General features: G+C 39.9%; 2 protein-coding genes and 1 pseudogene across 2 annotated transcripts; 1 reads left to right on the top strand and 2 right to left on the bottom strand.

The window, feature by feature from the left end:
- Positions 1–1,173: 1,173 nt before the first annotated feature.
- LOC107493038 (uncharacterized) lies at positions 1,174–2,331 on the top strand. The gene has a single exon (XM_016114117.1). It carries the CDS (start codon positions 1,174–1,176, stop codon positions 2,329–2,331), a length of 1,158 nt encoding a protein of 385 aa, XP_015969603.1.
- A 12,784-nt stretch (positions 2,332–15,115) lies between these two features.
- LOC107493037 (probable pre-mRNA-splicing factor ATP-dependent RNA helicase DEAH5) lies at positions 15,116–17,640 on the bottom strand (annotated as a pseudogene).
- A 76-nt stretch (positions 17,641–17,716) lies between these two features.
- Positions 17,717–19,474, bottom strand: LOC107493036 (uncharacterized). Its single transcript, XM_021125743.2, has 4 exons — positions 19,414–19,474; positions 18,835–18,905; positions 18,116–18,535; positions 17,717–18,018 (listed from the first exon to the last, which is right to left on the bottom strand). Exons 1-4 carry the CDS (start codon positions 19,472–19,474, stop codon positions 17,743–17,745), a joined length of 828 nt encoding a protein of 275 aa, XP_020981402.1. The 3' UTR covers positions 17,717–17,742.
- Positions 19,475–20,626: the final 1,152 nt, after the last annotated feature.

Genomic DNA, 20,626 nt, shown 5'->3' on the forward strand with positions numbered 1-20,626 from the left:
CGCCGTCACTGAATCATCGTGGATCGTAGACCATCATGGGGTCGTCGCTCATCGTCTTCTGGTGTCGAGACCTCGCCGTCACCGAGTCGTAGTGGACCGTTGGTAAGTCCCTGCATCATCGCTTCTTCTGCTCTGTCTTTTCCAGATTTTCCTTCCCCATGTATTTTGAGATGATCTTGAATTGCTAATCAATTAATTTGTCTTGTTGATGATCTAAATGTTGCTGTAAGTCATGAGTAAAGTAGGATTATGTTACGGCCTATCCCTAGCTGAGCACGATGACCGACCCAGCCTGCCGGCAGCCCGATTCGTTCGGTCGGGCTAGCGCGTGTAACCCGTCCGATCTGTGACCCGGACACGCACCCCGCTACCAGCTATATGACAGCTGTGGGAAATAAAGCTTCCAGGAAGGAGGCCTTCCCTCGTGGGGCCCGCCCTACTGACAGGGTATATAAGGGGAGGGTCCTACCCCTCCCCCAAGGTACGTCACTTTATTCCTTTCTCTCACACCACCTGCACAGTCTGACTTGAGCGTTGGAGTGTCCTTGCAGGTAGCACCCCCCATTTCACCTCGAGAAGAGCTCGTGAAGTCGGCTACTCCCGTAACTCGCTCCGCGGACCCAGACCAAGGCCAATCCCCATCCTACCCAGGAGACATCTCCGACCCGTCTGGATACCGAGCAACCGAACATTGGCGCCATCTGTGGAGACTGCCTGAATGAACTTTCTAATGGGTCCTGTGGAACCAGGCGACGGAGCCGAACCCAGGGTGCTCTGTGGCCTCCTCCCGTGAGCGCACGAAATCCCCTCTACGACAACCCGAGCCATCTTCGCGCTCCCAGGAGAGACGCCCTTTTGGGGGGACTGGCAGTGACAGCGCCAGAATAATGCAGGAACTGCGACATAGGGTGTAGAACCTGGAGTGTGAGCTGGCGACTCGAGGGCATCGTCAACAAACTCCCGAACTATATCGCTCACGATCCCCTCCGAGGAGGAGGAGAACTCCCCGAAGAAGTCACTCCACAATTAGATAGTCCTTAAGGGGAAAACAGGGAGGCACCAATAAGGCGACGGTATCCCCTGATTTACACCCGACCCACAAGGAGACAAGCCGCCGAAGAGAACCGAGAAGGTGATAGAGAGAGACCGAAGAGAACACGACGTCACGTAATCATGGGGGCAACCTCTTTCCATCATTCTATCCTCGAGGTCCGGCTACCGAAGCACTTCGATAAGCCAACGGATATGAGGTATGATGGGACCCAAGACCCGCAAGAGCATCTAACGGCCTTCAAGGCTAGGATGATTCTAGAAGGGGTAGGCGACGAGGTGAGGTGTTGCGCCTTACCGGTCACCTTGGCAGGGCCTGCCATTCGATGGTTCAACAACCTCCCACAATGTTCTATGGTCGCGTTTTCAGACATCACCCGCGCCTTCCTGGCCCAGTTTACTACCCGCATTGCAAAGGCAAAACACCCGATCAACCTCCTCGGGGTGACGCAACAAACCAGAGAGCCGACCAGGAAATACCTAGACAGGTTCAACGACGAGTGCTTGGAGATCGACTGCCTAACTGACTCAGTGGCCAGTCTATGTTTGACGAATGGGTTGCTGAATGAGGATTTCAGGAAGCACCTTACCACCAAGCCCGTATGGACGATGCAGGAAATCCAAAACGTGGCCAGGGAGTATATCAATGATGAAGAAGTCAGTAGGGTTGTGGCAGCCAACAAGGGGCAGCCCGCGTACAACCAACCTTGTCAGCACAGTAGCGGGGAAAGGCCGATGGATCACTCCAAGGATGGAGTTCCGGCAAAGACCTCCAGGCCATTCCCCCGGGTCGGTAGGTTTACCAATTACACCCCCCTGGTAGCACCGATTGTCGAGGTCTATCAGCAGATAGCCGATAAGGCCATTCTGTCGAAGCCCCAACCTCTAAAGAACAGGACCGGAGGGAACAAAAACCTCTATTGTGATTACCATAAGGGCTTTGGTCACAAGACACAAGACTGTTTTGATCTTAAAGACGCCTTGGAACAGGCAATCCGAGATGGCAAGCTGGCGAAACTATCCCATCTGATAAGGGAACCGAGAAGGCGCGACAGGGACCGACCTGGTGACGGCCAGGATCGGGCCGTGAGACAAAGACGGGAACCCGAAGAGGATAGTGAAAGAGGACTCACGGTCATGAATGTTGTAGTTGGTAGGGACGCCGCCCCCAGGTCAAGGTCGGCATGTAGAAAGGATGCCAAAGTTTTGGCAGCATCCTCATCCAATGCCACACCCTCCCCCAGGAAAGTACCATTAATCTTGTTTGGACCTGAAGACTAATGGATTGAAAGCCTGCAGGAAAACCCCCCTATGGTCATGACGGCCAGGGTGGGAACTGGGCTGGTTAAGCAAATCCTGGTGGATACCGGTGCAGATTCGAACATCATATTTCGCAACGTATTCGATGCCCTAGGTCTCTGAGATACCGACCTAAAGACCCACCAGCACGGTGTGGTCGGTCTTGGGGACAATTTCATTAAGCCTGATGGGATAGTCTCCCTGCCGGTCTCTATAGGAAGTGGCTGAGAAAGGAGGACTGTGATGGCGGAGTTCGTCGTTTTGAGGGACTCCATGGCTTACAACATCATCATGGGTAGGGAAACCATCAATAAGCTCAGATCAATAATCTACACCAAGCTGCTGGTAATGATGTTTGTTTCTGATAATGGGTCGATTGGATCTATCAAAAGAGATTTAGAAACGGAAGTCGCATGCGACAATGCCAGCCTCTCCCTAAGAAAGAAATCCAAGGAAGCAGCCGGGGTCTTTTTGGCCGACCTGGACGCAAGAGTCGATGACAAACCCAGCCCAGAGCCCGAGGGAGACCTCGAGAAAGTCAGGATCAATGACTCGGACGCCAAGTTCACCTTCATAAACAAGAACCTCCCCCATGAGCTAAAGGGACCACTGGTGGAGACAATTCAGAAAAAACGACGACCTGTTCACCTGGACTCCAGCCGACATGCCGGGGATTGACCCCAAGGTCATGTCGCACCACCTAGCGGTGAGAGCGGAGGCTAAGCCAGTGGCACAGAGGAGGAGGAAAATGTCCCAAGAGAGAGCCGAAGAAGTGGCTAGGCAGACGACCGGCCTCTTAGAGGCGGGATTCATCTGAGAGTGGACGCGACCTCGGGATACCGGTACCTAAGCTTCAAGGACGCGTATTCGCTACAACCAGATTCCGATGAAGAAAAGACGGCGTTCATAACGCCAGGGGGAACATATTGCTACAAGGTGATGCCGTTTGGGCTGAAGAACGTGGGAGCCACGTACCAAAGGCTGATGAACAAGATATTTTGCGACCTCATCGGTAAGACGGTGGAGGTTTACCTGGATGACATTCTAGTAAAGACCATCAAGGCCGACGACCTCATCGATAACTTGGAAAGCGTGTTCGCAGCTCTTCGGTGGCATGGTATGAGGCTGAACCCGCTCAAGTGCGCCTTCGCCATGGAGGCCGGGAAATTCCTAGGCTTCATGATAACCCAGAGGGGGGTAGAAGCCAACCCAGAAAAATGTGTGGCAATCCTGTGAATGACAAGCCCAGGAAACGTAAAGGATGTGCAGAGACTAGCAGGTAGGTTAACCACGCTATCTCATTTCCTCGGCGCATCGGCAGCCAAGGCCATCTCTTTCTTCAACTTGAAGAAAAAAGGGATTGCGTTTGAATGGACCACGGCTTGCGAAGAAGCCTTTAATCATTTCAAGAGCATCATCTCGTCACCGCCTGTACTCAGTAAGCCTAAAAACGAGGAAATGCTATTCTTGTACCTGGAGGTGACGGACGAGGCTTTGGCAGTTGTCTTGATACGGGAAGAAGGGAAAGTTCAGTAGCCGATCTACTTCGTAAGCAAGGTGCTGCAGGGGGGCATAATTGAGGTATAGCAAGTTAGAAAAGCTAGCTTACGCGCTCCTGACCTCATCCCACAGGCTCCGAAAATATTTCCAAGGGCACCAGATAACAATTAGGACAGACCAAGCGATTCAACAGATATTGTAGAAACCCGACCTAGCGGGCAGGATGATGACGTGGGCAATTGAGCTATCCCAATACGACCTGCAGTACAAACCTAGGCACGCCATCAAGGCCTAGGCAATGGCAGATTTCCTAGTTAAAGTGACAGGGGATCATCCCAACGACCCGAAAACACGGTGGAAGCTCCATGTAGATGGAGCCTCTAACCAAATGTTCGGAGGAGCAGGTATCATCTTGGAAAGTCCTACCGGAGTTGTGTACGAGTAGTCGATCAAGTCCGACTTTCCCGTATCCAATAATCAAGCAGAGTACGAGGTCCTCCTTGACGATCTCCAATTTGGGGCCACAAGAGTAGAAGTGTGTAGTGATTCCCAGATCGTCACATCGTAGGTCAATGGGACGTATCAAGCTAGGGATTTACTGCTACAAAAGTACTTGGAGCAGGTTAGGAGGTTGAGTAAGGAATTTGACGAGGTCGTCGTACAGCACGTCCCTAGTGAGAATAACACAAGGGCTGATCTCTTATCAAAGCTGGCGAGCACGAAGCCAGGAGCGGGAAACCGTTTTCTTATCCAAGGCCTGGCAAAGGAACCAGCAGTAGCACTGCACTTTGCCCATTCGAGTCCATCATGAACGGACTCGATCATTGATTTCTTGAAAAATGGCAAACTCCCAAGCGACGACAAAGCAGCGAAAGGGTTAAGAAGAAAAGCAGCCAAATACATCATAATACAAGGCCAATTGTTTAAGAGAAGGCTTAGCCAGCCCCTACTGAAGTGCCTGCATCCCGACCAAACGAACTACGTGCTAAGCGAAGTCCACGAGGGATGCTGTGGCCATCACATTGGAGGGAAGGCTCTAGCCCAAAAGCTCGTCAGGGCTAGCTACTACTAGCCTTCAATGATGGTGGACTCTAAGGTGTTCGTGGAAAAATGCAGGAGGCGTCAGAAGAATGCCAGTTTCCATAAAGTGCCAGCGGCAGAACTGAGCCTCCTAATGGCCTCTCGGCCATTCTCTCAGTGTGGAGTCGACCTACTGGTGTCTTTTCCGGTGGGACCCAGACAGGTGAAGTACCTAATCGTTGCCATCGAGTACTACACCAAGTGGGTGGAGGTCGAATCACTAGCCAGTATATCCTCAGCCAATTGCCGAAAGTTTATGTGGAGGCAAGTGATAACCAGATTCGGGATCCCAAAGGTCGTCATCTCAGACAACGACACTCAGTTCACTGACAAACTTGGGCAAAGCAAAGGTTCTCGTCAGTTGAACATCCCCATACTAACGGCCAAGTCGAGGCGCGAACAAGGTCATTGTACAAGGCCTCAAGAAGCAACTGGACCGTAAGAAAGGGGGATGGGTAGACGAGCTAGCCTCAGTCCTCTGGTCCTACTGCACAACTCAGTAATCGTTTACCAAAGTACTCAAGAGAGAGTTCGAGCAGAATGACTTGGTCTTACGGCGTAACGACATCGGGCTCCCGACCCCGGGGGAAGGAAAGCTGGCAGCAAACTAGGAAGGCCCTTACAGAGTGAATGAGGCATTCAGCAACGGCGCCTACAAGTTAGAACGGCTGGATGGAAAAGAAGTTCCGAGAACATGGAACGCGAACAACCTAAGAAGGTTCTATTCCTAGGCTAAGCACGCTGACCAAGCGGCCTGTCTTCCTAACTGGCTCAGTAAGATCCATGTTATTTTATCTTGCATTGTTTACCTTTATTTGTTGTCACTTTGTGTTGAACAAGTCACCGGTTAATATTCACTTTGCATTTATTGTATATTTGTTATCATTTCTTTCCTTTCTGTACGCTATGTCATTCATCAAACTGCCATGCTGAATAATCAACACCATGGCAATGCGGTATCCCGGGACTGATCACCTCGGGAACCACCCAAATAACACACCACAATGAACGGATACAAAAGAAATAAAAGCCATGGCCTGGTTTCGTTAATTACCAACGAAACGGTAAACAAGTACAAAATAGCCATTGCCAACAAAACAGTAGAAGAACGTAAAATAAGGAGGTTACCGACTAAGCGAGAAAACGCACAATTTGATACAAGCCGACCAAGCGGCAAACAGTTTTCAAACAAGAAAATTCAACAGTTTACAAAACCCACAAAAGTACAAATCACTTCCTTGGCATGTCAATGATCTTGCCATCTTTAATAGTCTTGAAAACCCCAACTGCTGTGGTGTTGAAATCGGGAGCCAACAGCTTCACCTGAGCCTTCAGAGCCTCCTCAGTCATAAGGATGGCATTCTTGCCCTGCTTCACGGTCTCCTTGTACTTCTTCTTGAATTCAGCAGCTTCACCCTGGGCCGTCTTAGCCGACGAGAGGGCCTCTTCGCGCTCCTTCTCTAGCGCGGCCACCCGACCTTGAGCATTATTGAGCTGGCCTTCCAGGGCAAGCTCTCGTTCAGTAAGACGCGCCACGGAAGCATCAGCAGTCTTAACCTTCTCATCGGCGGTCTTGACCTTTTCCTCAGCGGTCTTGACCTTCTCCTCGGCAGCGGCAAGCTGTTCCCGAAGCGACTTCACCTCGTCTTTGTATTTGGCATTGGCCTTAACAGAGGATTCAAGTTTGATTTCCAGTGACCGATGATGATTGGATTTTTGACGGTTTAGAATTTCACAAATGAATTCTCGTTGCAAGTATAGTTTCTAAACCAACAATAATCCTTTCATACAAAAGATTATTTGTCACAAGTAACAAACCCCTAAAATTAATAACCGAAGTATTCAAACCTCGGGTCGTTCTCCCTAGGAATTGTAATGAAGTGTTTTGTTATTGGTTGTGAGTTATTTTTGGGGTTTTAATAAGAAACATGAAAGATAAATGGCAAGAAAGTAAACTAAGGCCTAAAAAGGTCTTGGCAAGGGTTGGTGGTCAAGGATCTCTATCCTAATCACTAACCACAATATGAGAATTGGCAAGGATTAATCTCATTAAATCATCCTCTAACTAGTAGTAAAGGAAAGTCAAATGAGCTATATCAATCATAGTCCATAAGTCCTAACTCTCCACTAATTCAATTAGTAAGAACTAGAGTCAATGGATCCCAATCATCAATTACTTGGACATTAGTAATGAAAATAACTAAGATTGGGAGGATGCCCTTTCCAAAGTTCATATGGGGTTTTCTTCAAAAATTTTCTAATGATAGTTCTATTTAAAACATAGCAAGCTGTATTCACAGTTTCAGCCCATAAGAACTTGGGAATTTCATATTCACATAACATAGCTCTAGCCATTTCTTGTAAACTTCTATTTCTTCTTTCCACAATACCATTTTGTTGAGGTGTTCTTGGACAAGAGAAGTTATGTGATATGCCTTGTTCATCACAAAAGGATTCAAAAAATTGATTTTCAAATTCTTTACCATGATCACTTCTAATTGAAACAATTTTTAAACCTTTTTCATTTTGAATCTTTTTGCTGAATTTCTCAAAAACTGAAAAAGCCTCATGTTTATGAGCAAGAAAGAACACCCAGCCAAATCTAGTATAGTCATCCACAGTTACCATGCCATAACTCTTTCCTCCAAGACTTTGAGTCCTAGTTGGTCCAAACATATCAAGATGTAACAGCTCCAATGGTTTCTTAGTGGAGACATCTTTCTTGGGTTTAAAAGAGGTTTTGTTTTGTTTACCCATTTGACAAACATCACAAGTGATGTCTTTATCAAATTTAATGTCAAGAAGACCTCTCATTAAGCCTCTTTTAACAAGCTTAAAGATTTGGAACATGCTAGCATATCCTAATCTCTTATGCCACATCCATTTTTTCAGATTCCATTGAAGAGAAACAAGTTACATTTTGAACTTTTAGATCATCTAGAGTGATACCATAAACATTGTCATTTCTTTTGGCAACAAATAAAATAGCCCCTGTTTTCTCATTTATGACTCTACAATCAGATTTCCTAAAGGTTACAGCATACCCTAGGTCACACAATTGACTTATGCTCAATAGATTATGCTTTAACCCATCAACTAAGAAGACACTATCAATGCAAGTTGAAAAATCTTTGCCAACCTTACCAATGGCAATTATTTTACCTTTACCATTATCTCCAAAAGTGACAAATCCTCCATTGTATTTGTTGAGTTTAATGAAGAAAGTATCCCTTCCGGTCATATGCCTTGAACATCCACTATCAAGATACCACATTTCCATTTTCTTCTTGGATGCAAGGCAAACCTGCATGTTCTTTAGCTAACCTTAGGTATCCAAATCCATTTGGATCCTTTGATGTGAATTCTTCTTGGTTGCCCAAGAGCATTAAAATCATGAACAACTTTATATAACTTACTATCAGTACCAAAAGACCTGAGAAAGATGAAACATTGAGGAGGATCATGACCATTTCTATTGCACTTGTAGCATTGATTTTTGCCCACTGATTTTTGGGGTTTGCTGAATCCTTTTGGTTTGAAAAACTTGGAAGAAGAAGATTCAGATTTTTTAAAGTTTGGTTTGAAAACTGATTTATTTTCCTCTATGAAACCAAGTCCAGATTTTTCAGACCCAAACCTTTGACAAGCAAGCAGTTTGTTCAGATTTTGGGAACCTTGAACAAACTTTGCTAAGTCTTCATTCAAATTTTTTATTTGTTCATTCAGCTTTTTGTTTTCAGAAATCAAATCAGTGGAGGCAATAACTTCATGCTTGAGTTTGAATTTTTCTAATTCAGTTCGCAAGGCAATGTTTTCTTTTTTTAAAAACTTTTCATTATTATTTTCATTTGCCTTAATCTTTTTCAAAAGAAGATCATTTTCTGTCCTTAAAGCTTCATTTTCTTTCTTACATTTAGCATACTTATCCAAGAGTTTCTTAGAGTTCACAGAAATGCCTTTGATAATGTAGCGCAGTTCATCAATAGATAAGTCAGAGAGATCTACCTCATCTTCATCATCATGATCTGCCATCAGGCATAGTTGAGCTTCTTGATCTGAGCTTTCTGAGCTGGTGTCGTTCTCCAAGTCCTCCCATGTTGCCATCATCACCTTCTTCTTGTCTTTCTTGAATTTTTCGCCTTTCTTAAGTTGAGGGCAGTCTGACTTGAAGTGACCAGACTCCTTGCAGTGATGGCATGTGAACTTGACTTGATCTTTCTTGACATCTTTGGATGAAGAGCTTCCTTTGCCTTTATTTTTGTATCTTAGTAGTCTTCTCATTTTTCTAGCAAAGAGCACCATTTCTTCATCTGAGAAACTGTCATCAGATTATTCTCCTTGGGTTGTCATTCTTGATTTTAGTGCTATACTTTTCTTTTTGTCATCTTTGTCTTAAGACATGTGAGTGGTTTCATAAGCCAGCAGCTTGCCTCTCAGCTCATCATAGGTGATTTTGATCAAATCATTCCTTTCAGAGATGGCTGTGCTTTTCACTTCCCATTTCTTAGTAAGACTTCTCAGAATCTTTCTTACCAAGGTTTCTTCGGAGTAGCTTCTTCCCATGGCGTCCAGATTGTTGATGATTATTGAGAACCCTTCGAACATTTGATCGATGCTTTCATCTTCCTTCATACTGAACATTTCATACTCCTTCATCAGCATGTCAATTCTGGTCTCTCTTACTTGCTTAGTGCCTTCATGAGTGAGTCTGAGCTTATCCCAGATTTCTTTCGCTGTTTTACACCTTGACACTTTTCTAAATTCTTCAAAGCTGATTGCACAGTGCATCAGGTTGATTGCCTTGGCATTGAGTTCAACCTTCTTCTTTTCTTCATCTGTCCATTTGTTGTCCTCCTTTGCCACAACTTCTCCATCAGCAATCTGTTTTGTAGGAACGTCTGGGCCGTTGAGAATGATCTTCCAGATGTTGTAGTCGATCGACTGCACGAAGATTCTCATTCTCTCTTTCCAGTAAGAGTAGTTGCTGCCATTGAAGTAGGGAGGTCTAGTGTTGGACTGTCCTTCAGTGAGAGTGAAAGCCACGATGTTGGGATTCATGTTGTTGGCCATGGATCTTTACTCCAAGCTGTGAAGCTTGCCTTCTTGAGACCGGGCTCTGGATACCAATTGATGGTTCTGGTTGAACTTGAGAAGGGGGGTTGAATCAAGTTGGTTTAAAATTTAGAGTTACAAATTCTGTTGCAGTGGAAGCTTGAGTTGCAGGAGATTATTTGAAATAGTCTCATATTCAGAACAGTAAAGAGTATGGAAGAGAAGATGAAGACCAGCATATATTCTGGTTCGGATTCTTTCGTGCAATGAATCCTACATCCAGTTTCCACCACAAATCATGGTGGAATTTTCACTAATCATTCACAGATTACATTCACCAATACTATTGAATTTCACCTAAATTCAACTAGTATCTACCCCCTAAGCTTTCATCACCAAAAGCTTAGCTTCCCATAGTGCTGACCCAACTAGGAAGGGGAATCAACCAGATTCAAATTCCCAAGTGCTAACCCAACTTGAAAGGGGAACTAATCCTAGTTCATAAACCAAAAATACATTAGAAATCAGTGGATATTTTGCATCACTCTTGCATTTTCTCTCCTGGCTTTTGATCCTCACTCAATTGCCTTTTTCAAAACAGAAAATAACGCAAGACAGCCATAACACAAAAAATAAGAATTAAGCTTGAGTAGAAGAAAGAGATTCCAGCTCTGTGTTAGAGATGGTGCTCTGAGTGTGTATTCTCTCTTTCTTGCTTTCAGTAGATGAAATGAAGCTTCTTTTATATCTTAAGCTAGGCTTCATGGTAGCTTCTTCCTCTTTTCTTTTCCTTGCTGCCCGTTGGAGTGGTCCTTGATGGCATGCAGTCCTTTCTTCATCCCGCTCCACTTCCCCTGCTGTCCGAGGAGCTTCCACCACTTCCTCTGCTGTCCTTTGTGTTCTTTTCTTCCTTGGCATGTTCCTCTTTTCCATTCTGCTCCATTTCCTTGCTGCTACTCTATGCAAGTTTGTGTTTTGCATAACCACGAACCACAGCAGTGCTTTGGTGATGTCCTTGGGTTAGTGTGTGTGTGTGCCCTTGTGTCCTTGCTTACTTTTACAGAGCAACACTTGTCCTTGCATGAATACAGCTGTCCTCATATTGCTTTTATCAAATATATGCATAATCATTTAATGTTGCTGATCGGTGCTATGAGGAAATTGTTGGACTTGGTTACTGCACCAAGGAACAATGTGAGCTGCTTTTCTATTTGCTGTGATGGGCTGATATATCAAATGCTTGTATACTTGGGCCTGCATCACTAACACTCTCATTAAACAATATTGGGCTTTTAATCCAAAACAATGTTTGTCATCATAATATGACCCAAAATCAAACTAGGCTCAACATGGGAGATTAATATAAAAAATTGAATGTGGTACCCACAAAAATTGGTTTTAAGGATGATTTTAAATCAAAATATACACCAGGGACGGGTTCGATTCTGATCCTCAACGTGAGGGACCAAAACAATACTTATCCCTCTATATATATATTCTACAATCGAGTAATAATTTTTTATATTTTATATCCATTCTCCACTCTTTTTATATGCATGATTAACAATTTTTTAAAATTGTGATATTTTAATTTTTTTCACGTATTTTTTTATATATCAGCAAGAAAGCAAAACCACGTATTATGATTATTTTTCCTTTTTCACGCCTTAATCTTAATTAATCAACCTTGTATCCACGCAATATAATTAAGCTTTTAATCGTTCTAATTTATTGATGAATTACATTTCTCTTAATAATTGCATCACTAATCTGAAATACAAAAAAAAGGTGATACATATATCCAAAAAAGAAAACAAACGTAAAAATAAAAAAATTCAAATTAAAAAATTTAAAAATAACGTATCCAAAAAGAATAGTCATAATATATAAATTGAGACAACAATTTAAATTTCTCTAAAACTAATTTAATTAATTACCAATATTAGAACTAAATTATTTAAATAATATTTAATCTATTCTAATCCTTAGATACGTATAGAGTAGAATCATTCTCGTAACAACCAATCGAAATAACATCATAAGATCGAATACTTAGAATTCGCACAAATTCATACTATTTTCTTGTTAAAATTGTCAAATTAAATTGACTTTTATTCTCCTTAATGGCATTATATTAATGCACCAGAAGACCGGTAGTCTCGAACAAAAATTCACAATATGTTATAAAATTATTTTTAATACAAAAAGTTTAAGAGACGAAAATTTAAATATAGTACCAATCTTTGAATTGCATATTTAAGGTTGGCACGAATTTTTCAAAACTGAACTTAAATTGAGGAAATTCAATCTCATTGTATGCTCCACTTCGAATATTTTTGAACAAACGTAAAAAACGTGGAGAGAATGTGACTTGAACTTGACCTACAAAGCTCTTTAGAAACAATTGCCCAATCAAAAAGCTCCTTAGAAACAATTGCCCAATCAAAGAAGAATAACATATTAGAAAAAAAATGCTTTGATTCTTAGATTTAGACTTACTAACCACAAAGAAACACTATATATAACCTTTAGTAGTATAAAAATAATTATAGAAATTAATTATTGCAATATCAATTTACCACTACGAACGTTAGTATCATATTTATAGCAATTAGAATTATAAATTTATGTTTAAATTTTTATATAATTATATTTAAGAACTTTTTTTAAATTAGTATAATTATGCATTATTCATTAAATGCTAATTGTAATATAATTCCAATAAAGATATTTTTTAAAATAAATTTAGAAGAGAGAATAGTACTTTTATTTTGAAAAGAAAATAAATTGATGAGGAATTGACACCTTACTTTTATTAGTTGGGAAAAAATCCAATTTTAGTACATTAAGTAGATTATTTTATATAATTATAATAAAGATATTTTCTTAAAATTAGTATAATCATGTATTATTCATTAAATGCTAATTGTAATATAATTATAATAAAGATATTTTTCTAAAAATAATTTTAGAAGAGCGAATAGTGCTTTTATTACATGAGAATAGTACTTTCTAAAAATAAAGATATTTTCCTAAATTACTATAACTATACATTATTACGTAAATACTAATTATAGTATAATTATAATAAAGATATTTTTATAAAATAAACTTAAAAGAGAAAATAGTGCACTCAATTTTGGTGAAAAAATGGATTCATGAGAAATCGACACCTCACTTTCATTACTTGGGAAAAAACCCAATTTTAATATATTAAGTAGATAGATATAATTAGATTATTATTGTAATTATTATTATTGAAATTACCCGATTAATAATTATTATTATTGTAAGTATTATTGTAGTTATTTAAATCTTTTATTATTATTATTATTGTAATTATTATTTTTGAATAACGAATAAGAATTAGAATTATATCAATATTTTTAAAATTAATATAATTAAAATAACTAAAAATATTTAAAATGAATGTGCGTTACTAATATCATAAGATTTGATCATTTTATGATTAGAATCAAATATTCTTATCATGATTACCACGACTAGTGCCATTATTATTATTATTATTATTATTATTGTTGTTGATGTTGTTGTTGTTGTTGTTGTTGTTGTTGTTGTTAAAATGATTAAAAGTATTTTTAATTGATAATTGATTAGTAGTTTAATAATGCATTAAATATTGATTTGATATAATTACAATGAAGACATGTTCATAAATTAGTATAATTATATATTATCCATTAAATATTAATTATAATACAATTATAATAAAGATATTTTTATAAAATAATTTAGAATAGAGAAAATCGCATTCATTTTGGAGGGAAAACGGAGTCACGAGAGATCGACACGTCATCTTTATTAATTGGGGAAAAACTCAATTTTAGTATATTAAGTAGAAGTAGATACTACAAATTTATCCAAATTAATATCAATACTATTATAATTAAATTAAATTAATTATTATGTATTATAATGTAATGCAAATAACATAAAACTATAGATACTATTATGGAAATATTTTTAAAAGTGTGGTTATTGATTGTGAACATTAAAAAATAATAAATTTTATAATTTAGTTTAAAATTTAAAAATTTTATCCCTAATTAATTATGAGATATATAAATTAATATCAATCAATTAATACAAATATTTATGTATTTTTCAAAATCTGCATTTCCAAGGTTAGCATAATCCTATCTACTTCATTCCTCTAATCAAATGTTTAACTAACTAATGGTATTAAAATATTCTGATAAGATATTTCTCTAACTTATATCACTATTGTATCATCATATACATGTGTCACTTAGTTTGTGACTAAAATAAAATCTTTATAAAATCTGTATAAATTTAGATCTGTACATTATAATTGACCTGGATAAATACATCACTGTTTTTTTTTTTTTTGAAAACAAAAGAGACATCACTTTTTTTTAATGAAAATATGAATTTCAATGAAATTGGAAAAGATTTGGTGCATAATTTTTTTTATAACTTTTTTATGTTTAAGATTAAAATCTAAAACCATTTATTAAGAGAGGAAAAAATTACTTTGCCGAGTAATGTAATATTTATTACTTTTACAAATATTTTATTAATAAAATAGTGGATTTATAGGTAATTTGCTTGTATTAGATAAGATAGATGAACTTCCGGAAAAAAAGATGCTATAAATTTGCTTTAATATTTGCATTTGTTGACCATGTTCTGACCGTGTAATAATGTCTGAGATCAGAGAGATCTATAATCCACTTGCCATTTTTATTTTAATAAATCCGTAAATATAAAGGAATCAAATATTTTCAATTTCAGTAGGTAGCATTAGTGGAATCCAATTGTTTTTATTGAAAAAGGTACAGTTGTAAACTTGTAATTAAGAAAAAGAGTGATTGCAGTTGTGTAGTTTAATTTTTAAGAGTACCATAAAAATAAATATTTTATTATAATTTGTGAATTTTTTTTACATTTTCAATTCGTTAATTTTTTTTTTTTGTTATTATACCCTTCATATCAGTATACTACATTGCAAAATGATGCCATACAACAAATGAACCAAGGCAAATATGGGACAAGTCAAAACTCAAAAACCTTGTTGTCAAACGCAATAATAATTAGTGAATGCCTCGGTAAAGAAAATCATATTAACAATTATCAGTAACATATATTTCTGTCACATAAAGTTGCTTAGGGATGATACAATATTAAAATTGGTTCTGTAGCCTTCCTGGGGATCCTTCCTTGCTGCATGCGCTTTTTTGATCTTGGTAAAATTTTTTCCAGCACTTACAACATCCAATTTGTACCTGCATATCAGAGATGATGATTCAGATTTCAGAATCTAATTCAATCTGGCCAGCAAAATTATATGCAGAGGACCAATGACAAGATTTATGCATGCTACAATTCACAGCAGAATATGTTAACAAGAAGCCCAATTTTGAAACATTTCACTATATTACAAAACAGTATATCTGCAGAAACATTGAGAACCTTCGTACAAAATTACAATTAAAAAGAAAACAAACAAACAAGCAAACAAGTAAACAAAGCAGCTAAAATATTTAGTAGCAGTAAATAGATATCTTACTTATCCATGATGGTGAGAAGCTGTTTCCTGACATCCTGTGCTCTCCTCAATGATCGAGATTGAACAAAGTTCTCAAAACACCATGGTCCCCAAAAATTCTTGGCTTTCCAAGCCTCATAAACAGCAAGCAGTGTGAGATGGTCACCTTCAGGCTGGAAAAACTTTGCCCTCTTCTGATCTGCTTGGGCTTGCTTTTCCCTAGGCCTGTAAAAAATATTGCCAGTCTGAATCATGGAAATTATCGTCAATATCTCATCACTACATCCAAGGTCCACACTGGCAAGTAACATCTTAGACAAAGGTGGATCCAAGGGAAATTCTGCCATTTTCCTCCCCAATTTGGTTAATAGGCCCTCTTCATCCAATGCTCCAAGACTATAGAGCTGTTCCATGGCTGAAATAATAGCTTGGGATGATGGTGGATCCATAAAATCAAAGGACAAAAGATCATTTATTCCCATAGCTTTCATGTTGAGAGTAGTCATTGCAAGATTTATCCTTTGAATCTCAGGAATCGTAGTGGGAGGCATCTCATTCCTATATGCGCTCTCGGTATATAGGCGATAGCATTTTCCAGGTCCAGTACGCCCTGCACGTCCAGCTCTTTGTTTGGCTGAAGCTTGTGATATCGGAGTTATCACCAATGAATCAAGTCCTTGTTTTGGGTTATAAACATTTTGCTTTGCAAACCCAGGATCAATAACGTAAAATATCCCATCAATAGTCAAAGAAGCCTCAGCAATGTTAGTTGCCACAACCACTTTCCTTTTCCCGGGAGGAGCAGGGTCAAATATCCTAGACTGCATTTCACTAGGAAGGGCACTATAAACAGGTAATATTATCAGTTCTGGAACATTCTTACCTAATCCCTTCATTCTTTCGTAGAGAGATTGACAAGCAAAATCAATCTCCTCTTGGCCAGTCAAGAAGAGAAGAATGTCTCCTTCAGGTTCTGTCAAGTGGATCTGTAGGACAGTGATTAAAGCTGCATCTAAGTAATCACTTTCTGGCTGCTTACTATAAAGAATCTCCACAGGGAAAGTTCTCCCGGGTATTGTAAAGATGTTACAGTTAAAGAAATATCCTGAGAACTTCTCTGCATCCAGAGTGGCAGATGTGACAAATCAATCGCAACTCAGGTCTACGCTGCACTAGCTGCTTAAGCAGTCCAAAAAGAACATCAGTATTGATGGTCCTCCTTTCATGGGCTTCATCAAGCATTTATGACAGAATACTGTGACAGATTCTCATCAGCCAGTATTTCCCTAAGAAGCATACCTTCGGTCATGTACTTGATTACAGTATCTGGTCCCATAGAATCTTCAAACCGAATGGCATAACCAACTTCCTCTCCCAATCGACATCCAAACTCTTCTGCCACTCGCTTTGCAATTGCAGCTGACGTTGCAGCCACCCTACGAGGTTGAGTGCATTCAATTTTACCTCTTGTGGTGTAACCTGCTTCAGCAAGATAGTGTGTAATCTGAGTAGTTTTGCCTGAACCTGTTTCACCAATTACCACCAACACCTGATTATCATGGACAGCCTGAATCAATTCTTTTTTTAACTTGTAAATTAGGAGACTCTGCCTCTGTTCTTGAATAGAAAGCTTTGACCTTTGTCCAAAAGTAATGGTCTTCCCATAAGCATCCTTCTTCCATTCTGGCATATCATAGGCTGACTTCCCATAAGTATTGATGGTCATATCCTGAGCAAGGACGATTGAGATCCTTTGGAATAGAATCAAGCATGGTGCGCTGCTGCTGTTCTCGTACAAAAGCCGAAACACTGCATGTAATGGATCACCGAAGAATCCTCTAAAGGTCTCAGACTTAATCAACAAGAGACAGTTATGTTAACAGGACCTCTTTTGTCGAGTTTGAAACAATTCACTGAATGGCTACTTTAGAGTTTCTCCATTTTGAATCTAACTCATCAATTAATTTAGTTGTATAGGTTAGTATTTCTCCATTTTCATTCTAGTGATCGATTTACATTCTAATGATTTATTCACTAAAAAATAAGAATAATTCTAAATGAAACAATATTATTTGCTTGTTTAAAATTACTAGGCATTGATGGAAATTGGAAACACTGAACAAGTTCATTTTACCGATATGCAACAATAACCCGCAATAACTGGGAGATTAAAGTTGTAGCATCAACCAACAAAAAAAAGTTAAGTCCTAAAGCTTTTCTCAACGGTAATGTTACTGTAGTGTCGTCTCCTGCAAGCTCATGTTCTCCAATGCTGAATTTGGTGCCTCTAAGGTTGCATTGGCCACAAGATTTCCATCCTTAATCTTGACAGGGCTAACCTCAGAGAGAAGGTCCAAGCATGGTGGTGTTTCCCATGGCAATTGTCTTTCACATACCTCTTGAACCATGGAGTAACCCTTACAATATCCCAAAAGAAATTGTTCAGTGACATCACTTGGATCATAAGCAAAAAGCTCATATTTGACCGGATTATAAGCTGAGTAGGCCTGCATCATCTCAATCAAACAATTTAACAAATCAAGATGGACATCAATCAATTGTACTAAGAAAAGATCAACTGAAAAGGTAGATGATTATACATACAGGATATATAGGTGATGATGATTCAACAGATTGGGGACGAGGAAACTTCGATTTCAAGCCGGGAAACTGACGGATTATCATATTGATGTAGTGTTCTGACAAGTCAGTCGTGCCAGATGCCAGGCGAGACTCACATGCGGTCAGTCGAGTGAGCCAACGTGAAGCATCATTTAAGGCGTCCATGGCAAGGCGAAGGCCATGGATGGTGGTGAGATCGCAGGAGAGAGCAATGCGGGTGCAGAGGGATCCCAGGTTGAAGAGAACAGAGGCCTTCTCCAAATGGATGTCATGCTGAGAAGAGTGATCTTGAGGGAAGATGGCATTGTACCAAACAAAGAACAAAACTTTTTTCTTTCTATATAAGTTGGTGAGTACACCCCTACTCCTGACCCTGGTATCCCTGTACACCTGCTTCTGAACCTACTTCGGCTTGAAGTACACGCTTACTCCTGAATGTGGGGTCTGCGTGACAGTACACCTCTACCGTTCCACTTCTGAGCAGCCAGGGGAGGGAAAACCTCTAAACCAATTTGCACCATCAAGCTTAACCAAGTCAAACTAACTAACATCTATCCACGCACGAAGACGGAAACAGAATAAAAATATATCTAATTTAGTATGAGGATAACCATGCGTAAACTTAACAAAAGTGGAGATAATGCTTTATACGGCAATACCAGTTACGAGAATCATAAACGACAAACATGGGAAACACAAACCCCAAGATAGACAATTTTTATTCGAATGCAAACAACTCCCGGAACACCCAAACCTCGTAATGGTCCAAACCCTACACACAGGAGACCCAAGACAAATCTTCCACATCACCCACGGTGACTCTGGTGCGGCAACTGGTGGACCGACAAACCTCGGGCAGTCCAGTATCCAACGGCTTAAGAACCAACCCCGGACCCACGAATAAGTGACTAAAGACCCCTCTGCACCTTTCGAGCGCCCCAGAAGCACGTACAATCTCAAAAAATTTAAATAGTTCAGTGCCTCATATGTTTCTCTACCGATGGTTCCGGAAAAGATAAGATAATTAATTAATAGGGACGAACGAAATACTAATGTGCTATCCAATTCAATTGATTTGGTTTTACGACGTAAAAATTTAATGTTGAATGTTCGATTTTTGTGTTATATTCATGACAACTTTAATTACTTACGTTAATTACTCGCTGAATAAATGTTATTCTTTCCTTTTTTTTCACCAAAATAGTTTAAATTAATGTTTTATTTTCGTGAATAACACACGTGCGCATTATTCACAACCCCAGACCCTACTAAGTACTAACCCTTCTTCACTTCTTTTTTGCCATAACTCCTTCTCTCAACTCTCTGTCTACCCTTCTCCATTACTGCCATATGTTGTCGTCCTCTTGTCCCGAGAAAATGTCGGAGGAACCCGTCACCGACCACGCCATTAGTCCCGACAATCTCGCGGAACTCTCGATCGACGCATTTATCGACATCATCCGCGTAGATGAAAAGTCCGCAGATTATGATCTCGTTGAGGCCGCACTGGTGAAGAGGGAGGAGATGTTGAAGGCTACACTTGTAACGACCGACGTAGAACTGAGGCAAGCAAAGGTGGAGATGATGGCCACCAACTTCGTTTTCGAGGCAAAGAAGGATGAACTGGAGGAAGAGGTGCAGGAAAGTCGACGGCTAAAAAAAGAATTGAAAACAGAGAAGCAAAAAAATGACGTGCTCCTTCACCAGTTGGATGTCACAGAGAAGGAATTAAAGGCAGAAATCGCCAAGCGCCGTGAACGGGAACAGGTTGAGTCTCTTCCATGGCGTGACCTGGAACGCAGGCTCGACGTTGTGGAGGAAAGGCAAAAGTTTTTGCTCCGTCGGGGTCGCCATCCGGCCGGGCAGAATGAAGACGGGACCGGAGTTATTTGATGTGCTGCACATGCTTGATATCTCAATGTCATGTTTTTCATCGAGGCCTGTATGATCATTTTATTTCCTTTGTTTGTTCTGTCGCCCATTTAATCTTCTGTAGTGGAACTTAAACTCTTATAATATGATTATATATACTTTAATCTGTCTGTTCTTTACCTGTTGAGGCACAACTAGGAATTTATGTTGCGATGGAGCCAAACGCAAATACCTAATCGTTGAGATCGGAGCCAAATACCAGAGGCAGCGCGTTTGATTTACACGAATGTTTACGGGTTTCTTCTGATTTAAGTTCACGCACCGTCATTTTACACTAGACACTAGATAATAAAACAAAGGAATGCAGACATAGTGTCGTTTTTTTATATCCTAATATTATATGAAATTATAGGAAATACATCTTTCAAAATAGATTGATTGGACGAACAAAGAATGCGAAGCCGTTGATCGAAACAAAATTCAAATTAGTTCTCTCTCATGTTATATAATAAAACATACATTTAGTGCAATTACATAATAAAAACTCCTTAATAACCTCCATCATCGGGGTTTAGAAAACTACTTAAACGCAATAAGTCCCCAGGAACTTCCGCAACTCTT

This window comes from Arachis duranensis, chromosome 6 (assembly GCF_000817695.3).
Source record: "Arachis duranensis cultivar V14167 chromosome 6, aradu.V14167.gnm2.J7QH, whole genome shotgun sequence".
Classification (NCBI taxonomy): domain Eukaryota; kingdom Viridiplantae; phylum Streptophyta; class Magnoliopsida; order Fabales; family Fabaceae; genus Arachis; species Arachis duranensis.

Excerpts from the sequence above, each read along its gene's own strand:
- LOC107493038 (XM_016114117.1), top strand. The coding sequence starts at position 1,174 with ATGGGGGCAACCTCTTTCCATCATTCTATCCTCGAGGTCCGGCTACCG.
- LOC107493036 (XM_021125743.2), bottom strand. The coding sequence starts at position 19,474 with ATGGAGAAGGGTAGACAGAGAGTTGAGAGAAGGAGTTATGGCAAAAAA. Across the intron at positions 18,906-19,413 it reads CAAAAAAGAAGTGAAGAAGG|GGTTTGGACCATTACGAGGT; the intron begins GTTAGTACTTAG and ends TCCTGTGTGTAG. Across the intron at positions 18,536-18,834 it reads TAAAAATTGTCTATCTTGGG|GTTCAGAAGCAGGTGTACAG; the intron begins GTTTGTGTTTCC and ends AAGCCGAAGTAG.